The 24488-nt window shown below is 42.3% G+C and overlaps 1 protein-coding gene across 1 annotated transcript; it reads right to left on the reverse strand.

Moving 5' to 3' along the window:
* Positions 1 to 1745: 1745 nt before the first annotated feature.
* Positions 1746 to 24031, reverse strand: LOC138606075 (hematopoietic progenitor cell antigen CD34). Its single transcript, XM_069678534.1, has 8 exons — positions 23887 to 24031; positions 11169 to 11279; positions 9933 to 10192; positions 9621 to 9713; positions 7757 to 7877; positions 7388 to 7440; positions 5731 to 5880; positions 1746 to 3846 (listed from the first exon to the last, which is right to left on the reverse strand). The coding sequence occupies exons 1-8, from the start codon at positions 23969 to 23971 to the stop codon at positions 3658 to 3660; spliced, it is 1062 nt and encodes a 353-aa protein (XP_069534635.1). The 5' UTR covers positions 23972 to 24031; the 3' UTR covers positions 1746 to 3657.
* Between the last annotated feature and the right edge of the window lie 457 nt (positions 24032 to 24488).

The raw sequence follows: 24488 nt of genomic DNA on the forward strand, positions 1-24488 counted from the left end.
GGCCTCCAAATTTGCCAGATCTCAATCCAATCGAGCATCTGTGGGATGTGCTGGACGGACAAGTCTGATCCATGGAGGCCCGATATTGCTCGATATTATTGGCACATTCTCGGCATCTGCAGATTATGAAAATTGACATATAAACATATAATTTTTCTGCCGATATTTTCTGCTGATAAAAATTTGATTCTGCCTAAATGCTTGATCATTCCTTAAAAAAACTTGACGAATATTACAGTTTTATTTGAAAGTGGCATTTTGTACATAACTTAAGTTTAAGCAGTTTTCTGATATTGCCCAGCGAATGTGTACATTCTAAAAAGCACTGTATTATTTTATTTCTGTTTATCTGCCAGTGGGCATCTACAACACTAGTAGGCATGATATCAATTCCGCTACAGGGGAGACTTGATGTTCTCTGCAATTAGGTGGGAAAAATCACGTGCCTAATATATCGGTATCGCAATCGGCAAAAAGGTTTGGAAAATATCTGCATATCGGCAAAAAGTCCAATATTGTGCATCCCTAATCTGCTGCTAACGTCTTGGTGCCAGATACCTCAGCACACCTTCAGAGGTCAAGTGGAGTCCATGCCCCGACGGGGTCAGGGCTGTTTTGGCAGCAAAAGGAGACCTACCTTAAAAAACATTGAAAATATAATTCTTTGAGTAAGGTATATCAGAATTTTTACTTGATTGTCATTGTTTTTGAAACTGGCCATATTATATAAATGTATCTGGTATAGATCAGACGTGAGAAAATGTTTAAAACTGTATTAGTTATTAAAAAGTGTTCAGTAAATGTCAAAGATGATATAAGTTACATTTTTACAGGCATTAGAATAATATTGTACTGACATTGATCTCTTTAGACTGACAATATATTGAAGAGTGTGTTAATGGCGTCTCCTCCCTCTTTATGCCTTTATTGACAGAGAGGACAATGGTTGGTGTTGGAAACAGGGAAAAAAAGAGTGGGTGATGACACGCGGCAAAGGGCCGAGGGTGGGAGTTGAACCTTGGGCCGCCACATTGAAGACTGTAGCCTCTGCACAAGAGCCACCAATTTAACCTCTGTGCTCAACCGGTGCCCTTAAGCATGCTGCATAAGACGTGTTTTGAATATCAGATTTGCTTTCTTATTATAAAACATTCAAACTAAGTCTGAAGTTCTTCATCCTGTTGTCTGCACTTCCTTATTCAAAACAATGATTTGCTTTTCGATCGCAACCATGTTACCACAGGAGAAGTAGTTTTGATGTTTGCTATATTAACGTGAGTAATTTATATCTAATTTCGAGACTCATGAGTAAGTGTATTTTACAGCAAGCTCATTTAATTTGTCTTTGCCTTTGGTGGAGATTAAATCAAGGATATGTCGTTTGCATCATGTTCTACTTAATCTGGTTTTCCAGTGATCCGACACTTTAAATAAGACACATAAACATTCTGTTTTGCTAAGAGCTGATCCCTCGTTTGAATCCGCTTGAACTTTGTTCCCGTGACACATTTGCATTTTCATGCTTGTGCTCAAGGTGACTTCCAATTCGGCTCTTTCTACAGGCAGCTGATTTGAGAACATTCCTGCGTGTTAGTGTGGTACTGATTTTACATTTCATAACATGAAAGCAAAGTATTATGCTGTGGGATTTTGATGCATGTGCAAATTGTATGTTTGTATTTAAATGCTTCTGTTCATGATTAGAGTAAATACTTCACAAGTAAGCTGCAGACCACCCACAAAGATATTGGCAACAGTCACAGTTTATGAGTCAGACACAGGTACAGAGAAGGCAGGCTTATTTACACATGCAGCAGAGAAGATAAAACGTGTTTATCACTGATGTAAAAAATGTTTTATATCAACAGCGAGATAGAGGCGGTCCTGGGAATGTCGGACCTGCTTTATGTTGTGGAGGAATTTCATGGCACTGATCTATTTTATTTGAAAAATGCTGCTGTACTTAATCGTTCCCAAGAACAGAAGTGAGAGAAGGAAAAATTGGCAATCTAGTTAACAAAAAACAACACTGTACATTATTGTCATCATGGAAATCGAGACACAACCACAAAAATAGAAAATGTACTTTGTGACCAGTCAGTTCAACTTTGACCAAAGGTTTAGTTAAGTCTAAAGCACTAACACAAAGACTATTAGCTTTTCCTCAGTAAAACCAAAGAATGTGCTTGTTGCTTGAAGTTCCCATGAAACCTCTTGCAGGGTGCTAATTGATTCACATGTTTACGTGTTTCCTTTAAAAGCAGGAAGCTGGGCAGTCCCGCCAATGCTGCTAAATGTGAAAACATTCAAACTAAAACATCGGGATGACCTGTAACTGCTAGCTAGCGCGGTTTTGTGCGTCATGTGGGAGCAATGACTGTATATATAAATGGATGACGCGTCTCCAGCTGCTCTCATTGTACAAAATTGAAGCCAAAGTAGCCCCCGTGACAGGTGCTGGTATCTTGCGATGGTGACGTCATTTGGAGCCAGAGTCGGCACAGTAGAGATCAGCAGGTGGAGCCGCCGTAGCCACTTCCGCTAACCAAAACACACACTTAAAGTAACAAAAAACCCCAGCAAGGATCCCGCACGCCGGCGTATTTAACAGCACAACAGCTTCTTGTGTTGATCTGAAGAAAATCCATGTCCCATCTGTTAACATGGTGGAGGCGGGCTTTATGACCTATACTGCAGCCAGTCAGCAGGGGGCGATAGAGAGGTTTTAGCTTCACTTTTAGTGGGCTGTGATGTCGTCCATCTTTTTATACAGTCTTTGTGTGGGAGGGGCATTCAAGAGAGGGTTTCACTGGAGGAAAAATAGGTGTACGACTGAGAGCAGGACGAGTCATCGACAAATTTAGTGTTTCCAAGGAAATCATAAAATAAAATAGACTTTTTTTGTCATTATTTGATCAGATATTGGTGTATAGGCAACATTTACTGCAAGATATTTGTGATAAAAATACTCCAATAGCTATTTGATTTCATGGGAACTTTAACTTTTTTGTATGTTGCTAATACTTTGTCAATTGGTCTTTGGTTTTTATTAAAAATATGATCACAAATTTGTTAAATGTTAACATTTTTACAACCCGCGAGAGAATACTCACTACAAATAGAGAGGCTACAAAAACAAACATTTCCTGAATCACATAGAAAGAAAAAAAATCAAGCATTGAGCGTCAGTCCTTTTTACAACAGTACAAAACCTGGTCTACTTCCTACTGCCTGGCTTCATGGATTGAAAAAATAGAGCATCCTCTGCTTCTTCGTCGGAGATCGAGAGCATGTATTTGGCATTATTTGGTGATTCTATAATGATTGTTACAAGTAGGCTGAGGGCAGGGCAGCTAACAGTGCCCTGTTGAGTCCCAAACACAGCGTATGCAGACTCCTCTTGGCCCTTGATCCCAAAAACTTTTCACATTACAGGCATTGTCATTATCGTCATCATAGACATGAGCTCCATCGTTGTCGTCATCATCGTCCAGAGAGAGGCAGGTGTAGGAGAGGAAGAGGGGAGGTGGATGTATTCAGTGGATTGGTGTTGGATTGTCTCAGTGTGTGGACAGTCTCTGAGGCAGCAGAGGGGGATTGTGGGTAGTGAGTCCCAGAGGGAGAGGGGGTAGAACGGGAGGTGAGAGGTGTCGTGATTCACATCTCCGTGTCGGCCACGGGGGTCTGGGTGGCAGAGTGTCCGTTGGTGGTGGGGGCAGGGTTGTTCCCATTCTCAGGGGGAGACTCGCCGTTGACAGTGGGTTTGTCGAGGGGCTCCTGAGGCAGGGGGGCCACAGACACCAGGGTGTTGGCCTGGTTCTCCTCATCCACCTGGAAAGTGTCGGCCTAGGAAAAAAACACAATCAACATTAATGTCAGAGCTCATGAGGTTTAAGTTAATGGTAATATTCATAAAAAAAAGCTTTGTTTGTGTGCAGCTCAAAGTGAACATGAGGATAGGGTGCCATAATAACAATATGGAAATTTAAACCCAGTTAATAATAATAGTAAAAATATGATCAAATCAAGTCAATTACAACAATTTAAAAGAAGCTCAAGGGTAGAAACACGTGAGTTTCTTTTCATGAGTGTTCAGCTTCCCTGATATTTACAGGAAGTGAGTTTCAAAGCTTTCGGGCGTATTTGACAAATAACAAATCCACCATTTTCTTTTTTACTGGGAACCTCAGATAAACCAGCAGCAGATGACCGCAGAAGATAAACATTGACCACAAACAAGTTGGATTTTATTGTTCAAATATGACACGCAAACGAGCAGGAAAGTGTGTGATTGGTATTTGTTTTTGTGGGCGTTGCCTATAAGTAAACATGCATTCTTTGCTAACGAGGTTTATGGGTTTCAGCTGTGTGTGCACTCACGAGGGTGTGAGTAATTGCTTTACTGTTTGGAGGTTAACAGTATGCATGGATGCTTGTTGTTTCACTTTGCCTCGAAAGTATCAACTCTTTTTTTACTGTAGTGAGATGCTTTTTCACTTAGCAAGAACTTTTTGCAGAATATTTGATGCTTGTGAGAGAGAGAGAACTTCAGTAAATAAGACACCAAACAAAAGCAATCTAACAATCTGTTTCATCTAAAACATTGCATGGGTGTGCCCCCATATGTAAGCATTTTAAAATATGATGTAATGAGCATGAGAGGGGGAACAAACTAAAACCATCTGTAGCCCCCTGGCAAAGGGTTCAAGTAGAAGAAGCTTAAAGGACTCAGTACTGCTTTGATTTAAGGGACATATGAGTCGTGCGAGGAATCAACTGGAGGATAACCATACGTTTGACCTTACATCCACATGCAGTCTTTATAAATAAACATTCACTGTGTAGTGTTTGCTCAGTTAATTGGATCTGGGGGCAAAATTATCTTGTGTTAGGTCAGTAAAGACGGGTTATACTTAAGATGCTCATGCCATTTCTTCCACCGGATACCCATTCTGATACCTATGCTTGAGTTTTGCAGAGCAACCGGGCCCAAGCTAAGCTAACGTTAGCGCCAGCTCTGCTCGCAGCCCCTCCTGACGTCAGCTACAAAAAACTTAATCTTCAACATAAAACTGCTTTATTCTGAGTTAACAGTTTTCTTTTTCTAAACCTTAAATCTAAACATATGCACCATTTGAAATGCTTGATGGTAATACAGTAAGAGCTGGCATGTAGCTAGCTTTGGCTAACGCTACACTCTTTGCTAGCACTGCACAGTTGTTGTTTGCTATTGTCACATGATACTTAATCTAACGTAAGTTTTTTTGTGTTGCTCTACAACAGTAGTTGCAAGTGTCAGCCATAATATACAGTGTGTTATTGCTGTGTAGGCTACTGTTTAACAGAAGAAAAAACAAATGAACCTTTTGAGGAGATGATAAATTATGTTATTGGATTGGTGCAGTTACAATACTACATTTTAGGCTGTATTGTAGGAATTTCTAAAACTATGTTTTATTAACTACATCTAGTTGCTTTTGCCAGCCCGTTATGCTTTTCGTTATTTGCAGTTTAAGCACTGAAGGGGGAAATACAGAGGAGAAAGAAAATGTTTGCTCATTGTTTAGGCTAGACCAGGTTGCTGTCCATAAAAGTGCATTTAAATGTAGCTTAAACAAGATGACAAAAATATGTATCATGTGGAAAACAACTATGTTTCCTGAAGTATAAGCAATGACAGATTATTGTTTAGACATTGACTCTGTGACACAGCTCCTGTAATCTACTCACCAGTCTCACTCCTTTAGAGTTCTTGCGGTGTGTCTTGAGGTAATAACCAGCAACCAGCAGCGCAGCCAGCAGCAGGCCGGTCAGCAGCAGGGAAACCAGCACCAGCTTAGAGTTCTTCCCCCAGCGAGGAGCAGCCTCCTCCACATCAGTCTGATACAAACATGAGAACAAAATAACATTCATTTATTGTTATAGTGACACAAGGAGCTTCATTATACAGCTCCTGTGTCTTTTATTGTGAAAGTTAGAGATAAAGCAACCCCACCCAAAGGCTGTGTTTATGGAGAAGTACCTACAGAATGAATAGTTTCACTTCCAGCCTCAAGTCAGTATCAAATTAAAACATGTCAGTGAGCAGACAGTGGGTCGTATAATGAGGAATGACTCTGCTTTATTGCTATTAGGTCATTCAGTATGTGGTGAAGTAAAGAGGGGGATGTATTGTATGACATATGGGAAGAGAGAGAGAGGGATGGGGTGTGACTGACACACCCTTAACCCAAGATTGTTCTCCGGGGACTCGATAAAATGCTTTGCAGCTGAGAGGTGGATTGTTTGTGGGCTTTTTGTTTGTCACACAGACTGTCATCCTGGCAGCTTAAAGACAGTGTTTTTCTTCTCCCGAGTATTTTTCCATCTAGTTAAACTATGAATCAAGCTGGAAATTTATGGTGGCTGGGTTTTTTAAAAAGAACAAACATAACACACTGGGAGGAGAATCACAGTCACACACCTTGTCATGACTCTACAATTCCCAACTGTACTGCATATTTTGTAACGTTTAACTATATATTGCTATAATACTTATATAACACAATACTGATCAAGATATACAACTGCAACAGCTGTGAGTACTCTGCTTGGTAGATTCAAGGGAATATTTATGCCAGTTCAAGCTAGCTGCTACTGCCTGTAAGCTTCCACTTAGACCTAGATGTCCTGTTTTTGCATATTTAATGCGTTGCAGTAATTACTGTAAGGGCCTGTGTCCACTAACAGCATTTTGTGTGCTGGTAGCGCCAACAACCTCAATTTCAGAGCGCCTCTCACCAGCGCTTACTGTTGCTAGGTTACAAAAGTTGTCTGGCGACACTTCTGCTTCCCTCGGTAGTGGCCGTTAAGTCTGTTTTAAACTGCTCTGTATGCTTAATATTTGCTTTTATTCGAGGACATTTTACAAAGAATGAATCCTGGCGTTAGCAGCAGCTCTACACCTGGAAATTGTACCCTCGAAAAAACGAAAGGATTAGCTTCTGCCCTGCCACTGCTCATGACAAAGTTGATATCGTAAATCCTGCACCTTCTAGATTTTGATTGGTCGGTGAGGGAGAAGTGACACTGACGAGCACGGCAGTGTCCCAAAGGTTGAACTGAGAAGGACAAAATAGCCGACACTGAGGGCGTTTTTGCGCTGAACACGCTGAACTGTGTTGTGTTTGTACAGAAAGTAGGCGCTGTTAGAACACAGTTAGTGGACACAGGCCCTAAAAGTAACCTCACTAAGTTCACATGTATGAGCTTCAACTCCAACACGATCTCCTCAGTTTGAGTTACCGTCATCTAAAGTACACAAAGAAGCCAGAAACGGCCAAACACAGTGGTGTAGAGACAATACTAACTCTTTTCGCCATGTATTTGCATGAGCATGATACCTTACCTTATCCTTGATGTTGTCGTTGTTGAACTTGTTTGCCATTCCTGCAACATCATCTGCAAAATACAAGAGAAATTTTTGTTTTTCCTGAGTACTTTTGAACTGACAGAGAAGTGGAAGTAGAGATGCAACTTAACTTAAATGTACCCCAAAGTGATAAAAGATATAATAAAGTAAATTGGACTTTTTAACTTTGGTAGCTTTGCAGCAGAATTTACTGCAGGTTTAGGGGGTAATGAATATTTCAACAAGTGAACAGCAGCCATAGAATGGCTTTTATTTGATACTGATTATCATCTGCAGGCTTATGAGGTGTAACAATTTGCTTGGTTCCTCTTTTATTGTAATAATTTGCTTTGGAACGTGACTTACCTTCAACATATTTTCCAGATACCAAGATTTCGTCCGAGTTGTCCTCCTGGTAGATTTCAAGCTTACAGTCCTCTCCGCACAGCTCCTGCAGAACGCTTTCAATCTTCACTTTGGTTTCTTCCTGCAAGGAGACCAACGTGTAACATAATTAGCTTTGCAAACATTTCAGTCCAACATGCATACTGTTTAAGTGATAATGCAAACACCACACGATAAGCTCCCTTCCCAACAACAGCACAATATCTCCCTGAATCTTCCACTTCACTTCTAATCCCTTCACCCTGTGTTTTGTTATCTTCCTTTGTCTGTAATCCAATAAGAGCTGTCACCTCCTGTGTGCAACCTCTTCCCTGATGTAATCTGATCTAAACATCAGAGCCCAGTCGGAGCGCAGATCAGGAAAGGAAGCTTTTCTATAAGATTGCATTACTATAGGTAGGAGATGGTGACCTCTCTTTGTCTTCAGAAGCTCTTGATGTGATCTCTTTGCTTTCTAATGTTTCATTTAGACAGCAGAACAGCTTCTTGTGTTGGTCTGAGGTTAAGGTTCACAGATATGTAAACTTAACTGACTGTAGTGATTGTTTTAGTTACGTCTCCTCTCGCCGTTCCTCCTCGACTCTGCTAACCCGGAACAGATCGGCTGCAGGAGCCGTATTTGTCAACAGAGCTGTCAATCATCCTTTTTACAGCATCAAATAACTGATTAAAAGTAAATGTGTCCGAAAAATTAACACTTTGACATAAATCAGCATGATAAGAACTAACTATAATGACAGAAACCATGTTTGAGAAAAATGTATTTGACATGTATTTTGATTTTATAGACTCATGTCCCCTCTGTTAACATGGAGGAGGCGGGCTTTATGCCCTATACTGCAGCCAGTCAGCAGGGGGCGATAGAGAGGGTTTGGCTTCACTTTCAGTGAGCTGTCATGTCTGCCATCTTTTTATGCAGCCTATGGGGGGGACGCACGTGTGCACAGGGAGAACACGCAAACACAGAAAGCCGTGGGGTAACAGCGCTAACCACCGTGCAGCCCAGCAATATTGTATTGCATAATAATGCATTTAAGAAACATATAAGGACTTTACAAGCATTTTTGTATTGATTTTGTAAGTTTATTGCTGCAAGCATCAAAAGTGGTTTTAAACAGAGTTCATTTTAGATCTCAGTTTTGTCCCATCCAAACATTTAATATGAGTTTAATCGTTAAAACCTTTCAGTAAATAGAGCCGACAATAAACTTTCACCAGGAAACACAAGGAAAACAAAATTCAGGCTTTGTTAAAACCCCTCTGTTGTATATTGTTGCTGCTCTGAGCTGTGTGACTTGTTGAAATGTTAAATAATGCATTTACTGCTCGGGCTATATGTGAGCTATATGGCTCTAGTGGGCTCAGGCTTCCACATCGGCGCTGTGATTCCTTGGACCTCAAAGCTGTTATCCCAAGGCTCTGAAGAATCTGTGTTTCCAAACACTAACACACCCACTATGTTGCTTCAGGCGTCTATACATTAAATATGCTACATCACACAGCAGCAGTGGGCCCACCCATTGTGCTCCCCTCCCTCTGCCCTCTCAGCGCCATGCCCTGAAAACATTGCAGCAGAAATCTTTTTGCTAACCAACCAAAGAAGTAAACATTGAGAAGGATGGACACGTTTTTTCTTGATTTATGAGCATTGGAAAGTAGAGGTAGAAGACTTTCTTGCTTCATTTAAGTTTACTAAGCTGGTAGCTGACTGGGAATATCATCAAAAACCTTCAGAACCAAGAGGCTATTCCCGTTCTAGTTCTGTTTGCCAAATTTATATCCTGTTTTTAAGCAAAAATCACCTGTCTCTTTTTTCTGTACTTACACATGTGGAGGAGGCCTTGAGTTTTAGATTGACAGCGTTCTTGTCCTGGACCGCCTCTTTGCTGACGCAGACAACATCGCCCTGAGGAACCGGCTGCAGAGAGAAAGCACAATATCATCAGAAAAAATGGTTAGGTTAGGAGTTGTTAGGTGTGTAGCAGAAACCCTTTAACATGTAACTGAGCACAGCGTGGTGGACGTCCTTATTTTTAGGGTTAGGGTTACAGATACAACCATCGTGCACGTTACAAAGCACTAACCTTGCACGTACATGACTTTATGTGGGCAATCTACACTGACGTCTCTCTCTTACCTGTGGAATGTTGATGGGGCCGTCGCCTCTGGGAGGCATAGGTGGCTGCGTCTCCGGTTCGACTTTGGGTGAATCAGTTTGTGCTATAACCGTGATCTCAGTTCCCTCGTCAGCTGCTGTGTCCTCAGGAGCTGCAGGGCTGCTGTTGTCATCGTCTCCTGTCGCGTCTGTTTCTGCTGCTGCTGTCGTCTGATCCACCGGGTTCAGAGGTCCCATAGGGACCGTTGGGAAGACGAGGACTTGTGGATCTTCTTCTGCCTCTGCAAAAGTAATTCAAATTAAATTTTAAATGTGTTACATAATGGAACAGTACCTTTGTGCAAACTAATTTACTTTACATTTTTAGAAATGTGGTTTTATACAGTTGATTCTGAAACTCTAGGTAGTCATTTTAGCGTCATTAAGGCCCTGTTTACACCTGGAATCAACACGCATCGTGTGTGATTCGATCCCACATGGAAAGTCCAGGTGTGAATGCATTCAGGACGCATTTAGGACTTATTTTGGAGGTGGTCTGGGCAGCATATGTTCTTATAGCAATCTGTCTACAGATATGTGCAGGGCCTCAGTGAACGACTGAAGGACTTCATCACCATCACTCTCTTTGTAAACAAAAGTGCATTTCATTTCCACCTGAGATCTCATGTTTAAGTACAAAATAACAAGAAGACCCCACAACAACAGGCAACATAGTGTCTTAAGGATTAAGTAAGTATGAAACAAGCTGTCTGATGCGTAGCCAACAGTGTGTGAATGTGATGACTGATTGACAGGTGAGCACTTTACGTAGCAGCCTCTGCCATCAGTGTGTGAAAGGGTGAATGTGACATGTAGTGTAAAAGCGCTTTGGGTGGTCGCAAGACGAGAAAAGTGCTCCATAAGTACAGTCCATTTACCATTCACATAGAACAGGGATCTGTATATCCAGGTGTATACATGGTCTAAGTCACACCGTAATGTGAATACATGTATCAAGTCTATCAGGCTCAAGTAATACTGTAGTATTGCTTATCCAGGACATGTATGTCAAATTTCCTCCTCACCGTCTTACATTTAATCAAGCTACTGTTGCTCTGGTCTGTATGTGCTTTGTCCCTACAGCACAATACTATCTTGTGGAGTTGGTTTATTGAATCGCGTGTCTGTTTGTAAGGTGGCATATGTAAACCTACAAAATATTTCTGAAGTAAACCTGAATGTTTTTAATATCTGAAAGATGATGTCAGTGCTTCTTACCAGGAGCTGTAGTTGTCTTTGGGGGCATGTCTCCTCGTACGTACACTTCTGCTGTCTTCATAGCTGGCGTTGTACCCGTGACAACTTCTTCATCCTGTGCCAGGACTCCTGCTGGAAAATCAGAACAAGAATTCATGTAACTGTTTAAAAAAAATACATCAATATCTACGTGACACAAAGTATGTATTCGATGAGCAGTTAAAGCTAAAACGACCAGCCTCAGCAGGAACTGTCTGTCGTTAATAACCCGCTGTTGGACAAATAAACCGTCCCTCAGTACAAAACCTGGACTGGTCCCACCGGACAGACGCTCTGACCTCCTGCTCGCTCCCACTGGGACGAATGTTAGGAGCTTCTCAGGGAAATCTGTCAGCTTATATAATCAACACATCATTAGAAATATAATGGACTTGTGCCAAAGAACTCTCCTACTTTTTAAATGCTTCTTTGTGATTTTAAGTAAACACCTCCTCTATTTAATGTATGCGCCAAACCTCACTAAACTTCTGGTACTAAAGAAATTATCACAGATTCAACACCAGAAAAATATATTTTAGTGAGCTCTGCTTTCTCTGGATGGAGTGCATGTTTGCTGCTGTTTTTGAGGATGGTTTTCCATTGTTTCTTCTGCTTTAATTTTTGATTTATCACTTCCTGGAGACATGTTCATATCCTACACCAGATTTTCAAAGCGTTGGATGTCTGGCATTGTTTTCATCTGCTGCAACCTCTGAGGATTTAGGCTGCTAAGAAAGTATTTATTTAGCAAAGAACCCGTGAAGCTACTCAGAAGAAAGTTGTACCTCATTTCGCTCTGCAGGCATGATTTGATAAAGTTGTAACATGAGGTTTTAGCTCATCGTGTGGATAGTCTGCAGCTTTCACCGGCAGTCTGCAATCTTAAAGAGTAACTGCACACTTAAACATGTCTGTAATCTACATTATATTGCTGATGAAACACATCAATGCTGGTGTTAATATTGACATGCCACGCCATCTGCTGTTTTAAATCAGCCCTGGACCTTGCCATCCTAATCGAGACACATCATGCATTAGAGTTTACACTATTTTTGCTAGCACATGTGCACTTGCATTTCCTCGGCTCTGAAAGCTCCGGCTTCAGGCTTTAGTAGTGGGGGAGGCAACGGCTCGAACTGATAGGGCTCGGGACCACCGCTCCTCCACCACACTCAGTGCTCTTCAGGGGACTCTGGAGGGGAGAAGTCCTCCACCTGAAAAGAGCCCTCTGTGGCACATGTGCCTCTGTGTCACTCTCCATGTTTTCCCTGGCCAGGGGAGGGGACGTCACTGAGCTGCCGGACACACACCCACCCCCCTCTCAGCCCCTTGTCCACTTTGAGCATTCTCCTAAATTGTGCAGTGGGTGGAGTTATGGTCAGACCTGTGGGTGCGGTTACACTTTAACGTCGTTATCATCCTAATGTATGAAGTCATGCAGTGTGTGTGTGAGAGAGCTCTTTGGTGTGCTCATTCCTTTGTGTCCCTGGAGGAAGATGAGGTTCGAGATCTTATTGCAGCAGATAACTGACGCTCTCAGATGTGTGAATCACGTCATGAAGGCTTTGAAACGCAACCTTTCTCACTCTGAGGATCTTCAAAGATCCTGCAGCCACAGTGACTCACTTTAGGTTAGGTAAAAGTGGGATATCCAAAGTTTTGGAAATATACTACAGCAGCTGGAATGACTTTCCATCAGCCCTGTTAAAGAGTAAAATACCAGCTTAAATGTGCTGCTGTGACGGGGCCAGGTAACGATGCCACAGGAAACGTCACTTTTTCCACCTTTTTGATTAATTACACCGTTTTCCTTTTCAGGGAGTCATATGACTTTGGGGTAAGAGCTCCTGATACATCTGAACACTAAATCAAAGCCTTGATTGGATGTTTCTAGACAGCTGTGAGTTACTTCACCTCCAAGCTCGTAATAATCTGGATCACTTCCAGAGCACATTTCATTCTCTGTGCTAATTAACAAAATATGTCACCACACCCCGCAGTCACCGACCTGCTCTCGTTCGCTCAGGTCCAATGGCGAGGGTTAATATCCAGAAGTCAAGCTGTAGTACCCAGCATGCCGTTCTTTTACCCAGATTTCCCTCTCTCTCAGTCTAACAACAACAGAATTACCTCACTCTCCAAACATTCCCATAATGCCTCACTCCTGCAGATCTCATTACTCCTCTCTCTGCCTTTCCTCACTCGCTGCCAGTTTGAGTTTGTGATTGATCTCAGGTTGTGATATCAGGATGCTGCCCTCTGTTGACCCACATCTTCCTGCCGCTCCTGCCATTGTTTACTTTAGGGTTGAGTTTAATCACCGGCTTTGTCTTTTGGCACGCACATGTGTGACTATTGCCTTTAATTTTGTTCCTCACCCTCCAATGTGAGATGTATTCTCTGTTAACCTGTTTGAGTCACATCCTGATTCCCCTACTTGCATGCTGCCACAGAGTCTAGTGTCCCATTTCATACAGGCATAGAGGGGCAATGGTCATCTAGCACTCTTTTTCAGATGAAGACTCCAAATAGAGTATTAGAAAAAACTCCCAGAATGCTTTGCATACTGAGTCACAGTTACGGTTCTGCCACAGCGCCGTAAAGAAGCTCCGCCGTCATGCCGTCTTTGTCATTTTACTATGGACCAAGCAACGCCGGCGTAAAGCCGCCCCAGTGTGTGTTTTTACAGCATTCTGGCGAGGTGTAAACAAACAGCGAGTGCTTTGAATATACACACACACACACACACAGCGCTGTTCTGCTCGGCAGGCTCATCTGTTTACACAGACGCCATCTCACCTCTGTTACTACCTCCGATGCCGGCTCGGAGATGGAACCACTTCGCCCCACCATTCCGCCTCCGTGTGTTTTACATAGGAGACGAAGCGTAACAGAGACGTAATAATTCCGCCTTGAACTGGCTGTGTAAAAGGGGCTAGTGTAGCATGGCTACCAGTTAAAGGAAAGATGCCAATAATTGTGAAAAACTGTTGAATTCATTAGAATATTTTATTTCATGATGCAAAGGAATAGTAATTGGACAGCTGAAAGATGTCAATAGAACACACTTGTGTGTATAAAGCTTAAAAAATATGACTTAATGAGTGCTGTCCCTTCTCTTTGGTAAAGATTTCTACCAGGGTTTCCCCCTAAAAGTCGATGATTAGATTCATCAGTTGAGAATAACCAGAGTCGATTCACATTTTTCAAGTCGTAAATCAGAAAATAGTCGCCTGGAAATGTTTCTAATGTCCTTCTGACAGCCTGTGTACTGAAAAAACCAGAGTACTAAAAGTTTGATGTGATGTGTTGACCTGAACAAAAGGAACTAACTGTCAAAGCTTCTGGTAGCTTATTACTGAAGGGGCCTCTGACCACAGAAGGGCACTCCTAAACTCGCGGGTTGGAATTGGCATTGGGCCTTTGTCTCCTCATGGTCGCCTCACATTCTACAGTCACTACTCGAGGTTTTCACACGCGAGGCGCATATATTCACACAGAAGTGGCACAGACACATGTCCTCTGACTTCCTTTGATAAATCATTGTGACAGACAGGTGCCACAAGCACACAGCAAACACTGTGTGTGCCGTTGAGCAGATGGGGCCGCTAATCTCCAAGGAGGTCTTCTGCCAGTGTTAGCAACTGTCCGCCGCAGCTGTCTGTCATACAGGGGGAATAAACTACACTTTGTAAGTGGTTCAAATAAACAAGAAAGTTTTGTTCTCCAATGTGAGACCGACAATAAAGGGCAGGAAAGCTCCCTCGTAGACGTGCTCGAGTTTCACTCTGGAGACAGTATGTTGCCGAATTTAGTGCCTCATGGCGTCTCGAGTTTACTATTAGGAGCATTAGTGTGGGTGTGGACCAGCACCAGGTCAAGGACTCTCTAACCTTGTTAAGTCTGTCCGTTAGAGCCCATAGTCTGCGGCCTGAAGAAGCCTACAGCTGCCATCCCTCAGCCGTCTCTGGGTGGTCTGTGTGTTTATTTTACCGGGAAGGATGAGGTTCAAAATGGGTGAGATGGTCGAGCATAAATCAGGTTTTCACATACAAATGTGACACCCCGGCGTGTAAGGCTGAAATGTGTTGTTTCAAGGCTGTGATCACATCTTGTCACCAGGTGATATGTAGCTGTCTTGGGGGTAACACCCTGTCGGCGGTGTTGTAAAAGAGGAAAGAAATCAGATTGATGCTAGGGCTAATGGGTATCTGTAGTTTTCAGTAACAGTCTGGGGTTTTCCTCTGTCTCTGATGGCATACTGGGGAGATGTTGTGGTGAGTGGTAGGAAATGTTTTCACATATCCTTCAAAATGGAGAAACCACAGTGGAAATTAAATTATTCTAATACAATTCTCCCTCTTTACAATTTGAAGGATTCAGGAGGATTTTAAATCCATAATGTAAAAAGCAACTGTGCTTTACTAGTCTTGTGCTAATGATGTCATTGCACCACAAGTACTCTTGTAAAACTGGGCTGCTACAATTTCAGAAGTTAAGCATGCTTGTTAAGCTCCGGACACAATAAGACACGGCCTGTTGTTTTTGCAAAGCTGCCAACAAATGCAGTAAACTCGGTCCAGCTCTCCGATCGTCCATCACTCATCGCACACAAACAAACTCTCCTGACAGGCCGGAGCCCTGCGGGAATGAAACCTCTGCATATAATTGCCTCTTATGACCAACATTTACAGAAACAGCAGGATCTGAGTGACTGCTTTTTATTGTTTTGTTTTCATTGTAGGCCGAAAGTCTGACTGTTATTGAATTCAGGCTTTTTACTCGAGATGTTTACCTTCAGGATACAGATCTAGATACCAAGAATTTACCTTTCTGATACCAGTGACGTTAAATAAAATCATTTTTCAACAGCTGTATTCTATTAACACTGTAAAGATCTAAGTGCCATCATTGTCGTTTAAAGAAATCCTTACCTAAGAGCTAAACATGTCGAAACAAGCTATGCTAACGTTAGCTGCAGCTCGGGTCGTTGCTCCTCCTGACTTCCTGTTTCCGCCAACTTTGATTTTTACCTTTAAAACTGCTTTAATTTATGCTTTTACTAGTTTATTTATCTTAACTTTAAATTAATACAAGATTCAGCCTTAAAATGTGTGATGCTGAAACACTGATTGCTGACTTATTGCTAGCTTAAACTAACATTACGTTCTAAGCTAGCAGTGCAGTATTGTTTTTGCTACCGTTGCACAACAATTCACCTGAAATCAGTTCTTCGTCTTTGCCACTTTAAAACAGTAGTTGCTAGATTTGAGATTATTGTTGCTGCGTTGGCTTTTGTTTTGGAGAAGAAGAAAGAAGTGGATTTTTTGCGGGGACTGATAAATTATGATATGGGAGGGCTAACTCGTGCTCTGCTAACATTTGTTCACTGTGGGTGAAGACAAGAGGAGCAGCAAGTCGCTCTCTTGTAGCCTTGACCTGTATCTTTATGCTGTAATTGATACCGTTGTCTGAAGCGCTGCTGCCTGTGTGAGGTCGGCACACTTCCTGACAGTCTGACCTCTGAATCCATCGACGCCTCCCTGCCCTCTACCCTCCACTCAGCAGGAGCAGCAGCTAACTGTGATCACTCACTTGCTTTTCTGAGACATGTCACTAATTCATACTGTATATCAGAGACGTTCACATTCCCTCAGGCTTGAATTAACTCCCCTCCTAACCCACAGACTTCTCATTCATTCCTTCTCTTTGTGTCACCTCAATAAGCAGCCAAAACATCAGTCACCAGTCGCGCGCCTTACTATCGTTGCACAAACACAACAAAACTAATCAACCCTGACTCCTTATGTCGCACAGCCTTGGCCTTGACTTCATTGCTCTCTTGAAGATTTTCCCACCATATTTCCCTGAGTGACGGCTGCGGTCTGGAAATGCTCTACCCTCACAACCCCCCCCGTCTCTTGGGACTCCGGATGGAGGAATGTGGCAGGCTCAACTCCCTCTTCCCTCCCAACCCTCCCTGTCCGCTCGCCCTGTCCCAGTCACGCACAGCTAATCCCAGGCATCTATCGAGGTGAGATGTAGCCTTCAGCCTTCACACCTCCCACACCATAGAGTGTAATGTAAAGCAACATGCTTTACAAGAGACATATTGCAACAGCTACTCCCTCTGCAGGGGTCTTTGAAAGCCTTGCCTGCTTTCAATCTCTTTAGGTTGCTTCATGGTGTATGAACTGTCTAAACATGCAACATCACACTCAGGTTTACAAATCCTTGAAACATAGTGAATCTGACATCTTGCTACTTTACCGCTTTTTACTGAAAAGACATTGGGAAGTGAACGTTGGGCCATATTACAAGTTAAAACAAACAGACACAACAGCCTTTGTAGCATCGATCCAATTACTCTACTGTATAACTGTAAGCTAGCTTACATTGCGTTAGCTAGGAGTTCACACCTTTCCTTTTCTATCTTAAAAAAACATCAAAAGCTAATATTAGCAAGGAAAGGGTTCAATGTAATGACTGACACAACCTCCTCTCGTTGTACAAAAGGGAAGCCAAAATACCCCCGCAGTGGGCGCTGCCATCTTGCACATTTGGTGCCGCTTGAGCTAACAAAAACACACATTTAATTTACCAGTAAAACTGCAAAGCTCCCTCATGTCTGTGTATTTAACAGCAGAACAGCTTCTTGTGTTGGTCTAAAGCAGACGTTCACAGGTATGGAAAGTTCAATGACTGTAGTGTTTCCTATCGCCAATCCTCCTCTACTCTACTATTGTGGAACAGATCGGCTGCAGGAGCCGGATTTGTCAACAGAGCTGTCAGTCATGACCCCCTTTTTACAGCATCAAATAACTAAAAGTAAACTTGTCAGAAAAATGAACACTTGGACGTAAATCAGCATGATAAGAACTAACTATGATGACAGAAACCATGTTGGAGAAAAATGTATTTGACGTGTATTTTGATTTTATAGTTTGACTCATGTCTCATTTGTTAACATGGAGGAGGCGGGCTTTATGACCTATACTGCAGTCAGTCAGCAGGGGGCGATAGAGAGGGTTTGGCTTCACTTTTAGGGCACTGTTGTGTCGTCCATCTTTTTATACAGTCTATGGTTGAATGTTTATGTTAGTAGTTGTCTAATGTTGGCATTCATCCAGCTTACATTACTATTGGCTGTCTGAAATAACCCTAAGCAAAGAATTTACATCTTTTTTTTATATTGTGTAAAAATATGAAATGGTCATTTTAGCTCGGAAGTGGTTGAATGCTAACGTTAGCTGTCTTTTCTGTTGCTGATCTCTTGGGAAGCAGTGAAAAAGCAATTTGTCTGATCTCCTCGACTATACAATTTGCAAACCTTGAACACAACAGTACGACTTTATAGAGTTTGAGCAAAATGTCACTGTCATTGTGGTCTTTTCATCACAGATTAAATGTGCAGCTTTAATCAGTGCATTTTTCTGAAGCTCTCTCTACTTTGAACGAGTGTGAGAGAGTCTGTGCACCTAACACAGCTTCTATAAACACTCTTAAGACATATGGCCTCCTCTTTCCTTTTCTGAATGTGCAGGAAGTCTTCCTTATGTCTCTATCTACAGAAAGGTCGGCATGCACAGTGTTGATAGTAGTGGGGGCTACAGCATGTGCGTCCTTTCACGGCCCCACTCTGGGATTCCCATGATGGTTTATCATAAGGTCAACAACCAACCACGTAAATCAGCTACGAACGTATTTTGTTTTCAAATAGTTTAAGGGTTAATAATTGTTATTTAAGTGCCTTGTAATACACAATAAGAACAATTGTTTTTGTCTGAACAAAAATTGCAAAAAAGTGAAATTAAACTGCCATCAAGAGCAATTTTCCTTCTGCTGCCTGTGGCTCAAATTTGTAATGTCAAACTACCTCTTTCGAGGGTCTCCGACATCAGTCTGGCATCAGATGAATGGAAATTTGATCCACGAGCATCAGGCTCCACCCCGACCCTCCTGTACTCAACTCAAAGTGGATTTTCAAAGTAAAATAGAAGATGGAGACAAAACAATGAGTGTAATCAGCTTTTGTTTTGAAGTTCCCTCCAATAACTTCCAATTATTATGATGTCATTTTGTAGTTTAATGTTCTCAATATGTGCATTAAGAAAGGGCAGAATTGATAACAGTTGGGTTTTTTTTCTTTTAAGTTTATCATAAGTTAAACGTCCTCTGTATGTGGCTGAAAAAAGCATCTGTGCCTCATAATGAGTTGCCTCTGTTTGTCTTCTTCCTTAATGAACGCATCGTTCATTTTCATGATTTAATATCCTCCTTTAACTCTTAAGTAATCTGAATGCGAGCATAAAGAGCGTGCTGAGGAATGTGACATTGGAGCCTTTAGTCCCTGAGGGTTAAACATGCCCTGCAACTCTACCCTCTCTGAAACAACACACTGCTGACCCCACTATCTTGACCCCCCCTGCTGAGCCCCCCCCCTCCCTTGTCGTTCCTGTCACAGCGATTAATAGCAGAACCCGGCCTATTCTTCTCTCTTGGCAGAAAGGCAACTGGATCTCATGGTTTCAATCAGGCAGGCAGCACTTACTTCACCCGCTGCTGCTCAGCTGCAGCGCCCGGCCCCACCCCACCCCACCCCCGGGCGGCTGCAGCTCCTTATCGAACGCATGATGCCTGTTCCTGGAGGAGCACAATCAGGAAACATGACATCTGCTTTCAATTGGGAACATTATATCACCCCCCCCCCCCCCCCCCCCCCCCCCCCCCGCCCCCCTGCACACACACATGCTCACAATTGGCCATTACAGTCTCAGTGCCTTGTGCATTACCTTGAATGAGCCTGTCTGGTTTGAGTGTGTGCAGGTAGACTGGGAGGGGATCCTGTTGCAGAGTGAAGCAATAGCTCAGAGGCTCAACATTGATTTAGTCCAGGCAGAATTTGAGACGTATATCTTTTCAGAAATCTAGCAGGATAACTACTTGCACACACATCCAGAGTTTCTTTATATAAACTTTTTCTTCATCTCTTTTACCATCCTCGTGTTTCTTTATCCTCCTGTCTTCTCCCTCCTGCTTAGACTCTTTAAATGTTAAACTCTGTTTTTAAAGGTGCTATATAGATAAGATTATTAGCATGCAAACATCTGTTGCTTTTTTTTTCTTTAACAGTACGTCTTGCCGTCTGGTGATGTGCTTGTTGTGAACTAGGTTGCTCTAAGTGCAGGCTCCTTGAAGTGATTCAGAGGAGCCGACTCACGCCTCAGAGCCGATTTCTTCTTGTTTTTGATAAATGAATACAAGGCATAAAAAAGGTGGATTTTTTAACGTATTTGTTAAATATGATAAGCTAAGATTGAACTTTAATAATCCCTAAGGAAACTCTAGTGCCAGATTCCTCCAACTTTACAGTACAAAAATAGGAGGAACAACTTAGAGCATCAACTACAACTGAAATATAAAGTGAGGGCTGTGTCCTGTATTCCAGTGCGAGTATAAAATGCAGACATATTTGAATATGTTGCGGTATTTTACCCAGACAATGACGCTATAATCAAGCCGACATGCGCCATCATGATCGCCAGTGCAGCCGTCAACCTCACAACAATCAACGTCACCGTAGGCTGAGCTCAACTACCGCAGCGTTAGCTAGCAGGATTGCAAACTCAACATGGTGAAAACAGATGGTAGGCTGTAATTTGTGTGTTTTTAATGTGTTTCAAATGAAAATAACTTGAAATATTGTTGAATAACTTGGAAACATGTTTTTGCTAATAAATAGCTACTGAAAACCTTTTCCCCCACAAACCAGACTGCGTCGGTATGTTAGGTACAAGAGTAAGCCAAGTAGAAAGGTGTTAATTGCAAGTGCCTTGTAGTATTGGCAGGATCCAGAAATGTCTCACTTACTGGGTTTTATTAAGAGGCAAGCATAGTGAGAGTTTGGTTTGTTACGCTGCGTTAAAGACATTTAAGTGTTTAGGATTGTTCCAGATAAATAAAATGTTAGAAACACGAGTTATATTGTTTTATTTAGGACTTCTATATCAACCAATTATGGTATTGTGGCTTTTTATTATTATTAGATGCACCAATACTAAAGAGGTGAAAACATTGCTTAATTTGACTTAATTATAAAATCCAGAAGTGGGACTTAATGAAGATCCATCTGTGAGCCGGGATGATCTGACTCATCTGACTGAAAAGACGTCACAGCTTGAAGTCTCACCACTATTCCCATGTGAGACTCGGGCTTTTGCTTCCCTTTCCTTTCCTTGTGTTTGATCTATAGATCAGGACACACACTGGCACCTTCTGATTGTTTGATAGGGCCGCTTGTTTGGCTGTAACGTGTCAGCATGCATTGTTCGAGAGCAGGCACAAAGTAAACAGAGTTTACAGTAAAGTGAGGCTGGAAAAAGTTCAAAGACGGAGAGGAACAGCCGCCTCTCTCACATTACGAGGCTAAAAACGCCACCCAAAGTGAACGAGGATCTTCTGTGTGTGTCCAGATGTCTTTCTACCACTGTGACACACTTGACTTTGGGGTTTTCCTTCGCTACTTTCTTCGTGTTTGAATGAAGCGCTCTGTTGTTGACATTGTTTCTGTGATTCTGTGCTGCATCTGTTACTTCAATGGGAACTACACAAACAATGATTTACATAATTACATGCTCCGGGGTTGGCAGCGAGGTTGGGCAGGGTTTGTTGCTTAACTTGGGCGCCTCCTAAAACCACTACACAGAGCAGGCACAGCTTGAGCTGCATTGCTTAAATTCTGAAGTGCAAGTTTCAGATATTTAAATGCAAAGTTGTTATGTGTCACTTTATCTCACCCTTCTTACAGCTCTTCCAAAAGACGCTTGCTACACATTCCCAGCAGGGGTTTCCCTCTGTGTTTCTGAGTGTCTGTGTAACCGTTACGCTCGCTAACATCTGTGAATCCGCTCTGACCTCATCACGGTGAAGTTGTAGCCCATCTTTCCTTTGCTTACATAACTCTGCCCGGCTGCCTACTTCGGGGCTGACAAGATAATTCAGCACGCGGGATTTCTCTCTGACTCGGGAGACTTTATCTTGTATTTGAATTAGACTAAAGGGGCCTATCTTGTCTTTTTTCTGTTTTCCATCTGTGTGATATCTGATATTTGCTCCGGTGCTTTTTATCTTTGTGGACACGCACATTTGGCACAACTGCGGCGCGTCACATGTTTTGAGTTGCTCGTGATGTTCAGAGGAGATAAAAACTACAGTGCAGGAAAAGAGCAAAATGAAAGCTTTGCTGCCTCTGATTCATGATGTAAGGGCCGTTTTTCAAAGCGGACGCAGCTGCCTCGCTCGACTGATGATCTCATTCCTGTAGGCTTTCTATAAGAACAAGACATGAGGTTTGAATTAAGCAATGTGGTGCGTGATTCAGTTCCAGCCACATCAGGGAGTACTGGAGATGATCGTATAGCTGTAGTCCATCTTCAGCCCTGTTTTCTGACATCTTAAGACATTTCCCCCACTCTGTAAGGATGTGAGCTTGGTTTAGACATCTTAAAAGATATACAGATTTTTCTTAAAGTAAGTCCTTTGTTACGTCCAGATTGAAGTCCATCTTTCAACTCTTTACATTAACAAAAAAACACATAAAAATTGCTCATTGCCTTATTTGGTCTTGTTTTTAAGAACATCTCTGTCCTGTATCAGTTTTGACTTTTACTAGGCTTGAGTAGACAAAGTTAAAAATAGTCTCAAACTGTATTCAGACAGGCGGGTCACTACATTCCTGTCTGACGTGGGGAAATGTTGACTGAAAGCAAGAAGATATGAAGTGATAAATTATTTTAAGCCGTGCATTGCGCAAAATCTGGCGATGCAATTAGAAGCAGACAACCTGCGACGAAGTGGCCACACCCTGTCGGTTGGTTAGGACTGCGAGATAATGAATTGAAGATGTTGTATAAGTTGATAGGTTTAATAAAGACAATAGATGAGATTGTTTAGTTACTGATGAGGATTGTTTTGTTGTTTTTTTACTGTCCAAGCTCTCAGCCGTGTGAGCCACATGTCGTATTAAAAGAGTTTCATCCGTCACCTCTGATGCCTCACTAAAGCTCCCTCAATATCAGCACAGCCCCGCACATTTACAACACACCCTCTTCTCACGCACACTTCAGCGGGCCTCACATTACAACCAGCTAAATATAAACGCACATCTCACAAAGTCCTTGAAGTCGTGGGAATCAGGTCAATAACATAGCAAACATAGCTCGAGTGGGACGTTCACAAACGGTTTACTGCTGAATAGTAAAAGGGGAAAAGTGCAAAAAGGTCTTTTTTGGAAGTGTAAAAAATCACACGAGTTGAGGATGGAGATCTCAACTTCAAATCCACATTCAGGACTTCCCTTTTCCTCTTTATAATTACACAACTGTTCCCTCTAAAATGATCCCTTTGTCTGCCAACTGTACTCCAAAGTAATGTTTTCCTGTCTGCTTGTTTGGAGGAAAACATGAACAAAGAAACACATAAAGTCTCACATGTTTTTGATTTGTTTTAAATGTGGAGATTGTATCTTAGCATTCCAGAGAGTAAAAGGGTTGTAGGGTTAAAACCTTGATTCAACTCAAAGACCATTCAAACAAACACTCCTCCACCCCCAACCCCACCCCTCGTGGCCCTCCCTCTCTCCCCTTTGAGATGGCCATACGATCCCTGAGAAGTTGACCCCCTTTTTTGTTTTACTACTTACCATTTAAGAGTGGGGCGATGAGAAGGAAAGCAAAAGCCAGCATTTTGCAGAGCGCGTCTGATCTCCGTGCAGATGATGCTGCCATTCTGGTCCTGAGCGTGCACACGTCCGACGGGTGTGAGCGTGAAGAAAGTGAGAGAGAGAAAAGCTGCCTGAGCCGGAGCACTTTAGGGTTTCCTCTTACCCAGAGCGGGACAGGGTGGATAAAGCACCACTTGTGTTCTGTCAGTTTTTATACAGCCCCCCTCCCTCTTCCCCTTACTGAGGCCCAACCCTACACCCCGTCTTCCACTGGTTACTTTAACCCTTCCCATGTGCCCCCACCCTCTTAGAAAAAGCAATCCAGATGGAGGGAAGGAGGAGAATGGTTTCTTTTTTAGGTGTATTTAAAAAAAGACTTTTTGCAGCATTCCTCGAATACCTGTCAATGTTTATATTTTTGTACATTAAATATGCTGTTTCCTTCACCACATTTACATGGCGGCCATTTACCTTCAACATCATGCTCATAGTGGGGTCAGGGTAAGGTCTATTGCTATCAAGGTTTCAAGGTTGCAAATCACATATCAGAGCAGGGAGTCTTCCAGCTTGATCAGCAAGTC

The sequence above is a fragment of the Semicossyphus pulcher genome, unplaced genomic scaffold (assembly GCF_022749685.1).
Source record: "Semicossyphus pulcher isolate SPU_LCO1_2020_fin unplaced genomic scaffold, fSemPul1.0.p SCAF_3, whole genome shotgun sequence".
NCBI lineage: Eukaryota > Metazoa > Chordata > Actinopteri > Labriformes > Labridae > Semicossyphus > Semicossyphus pulcher.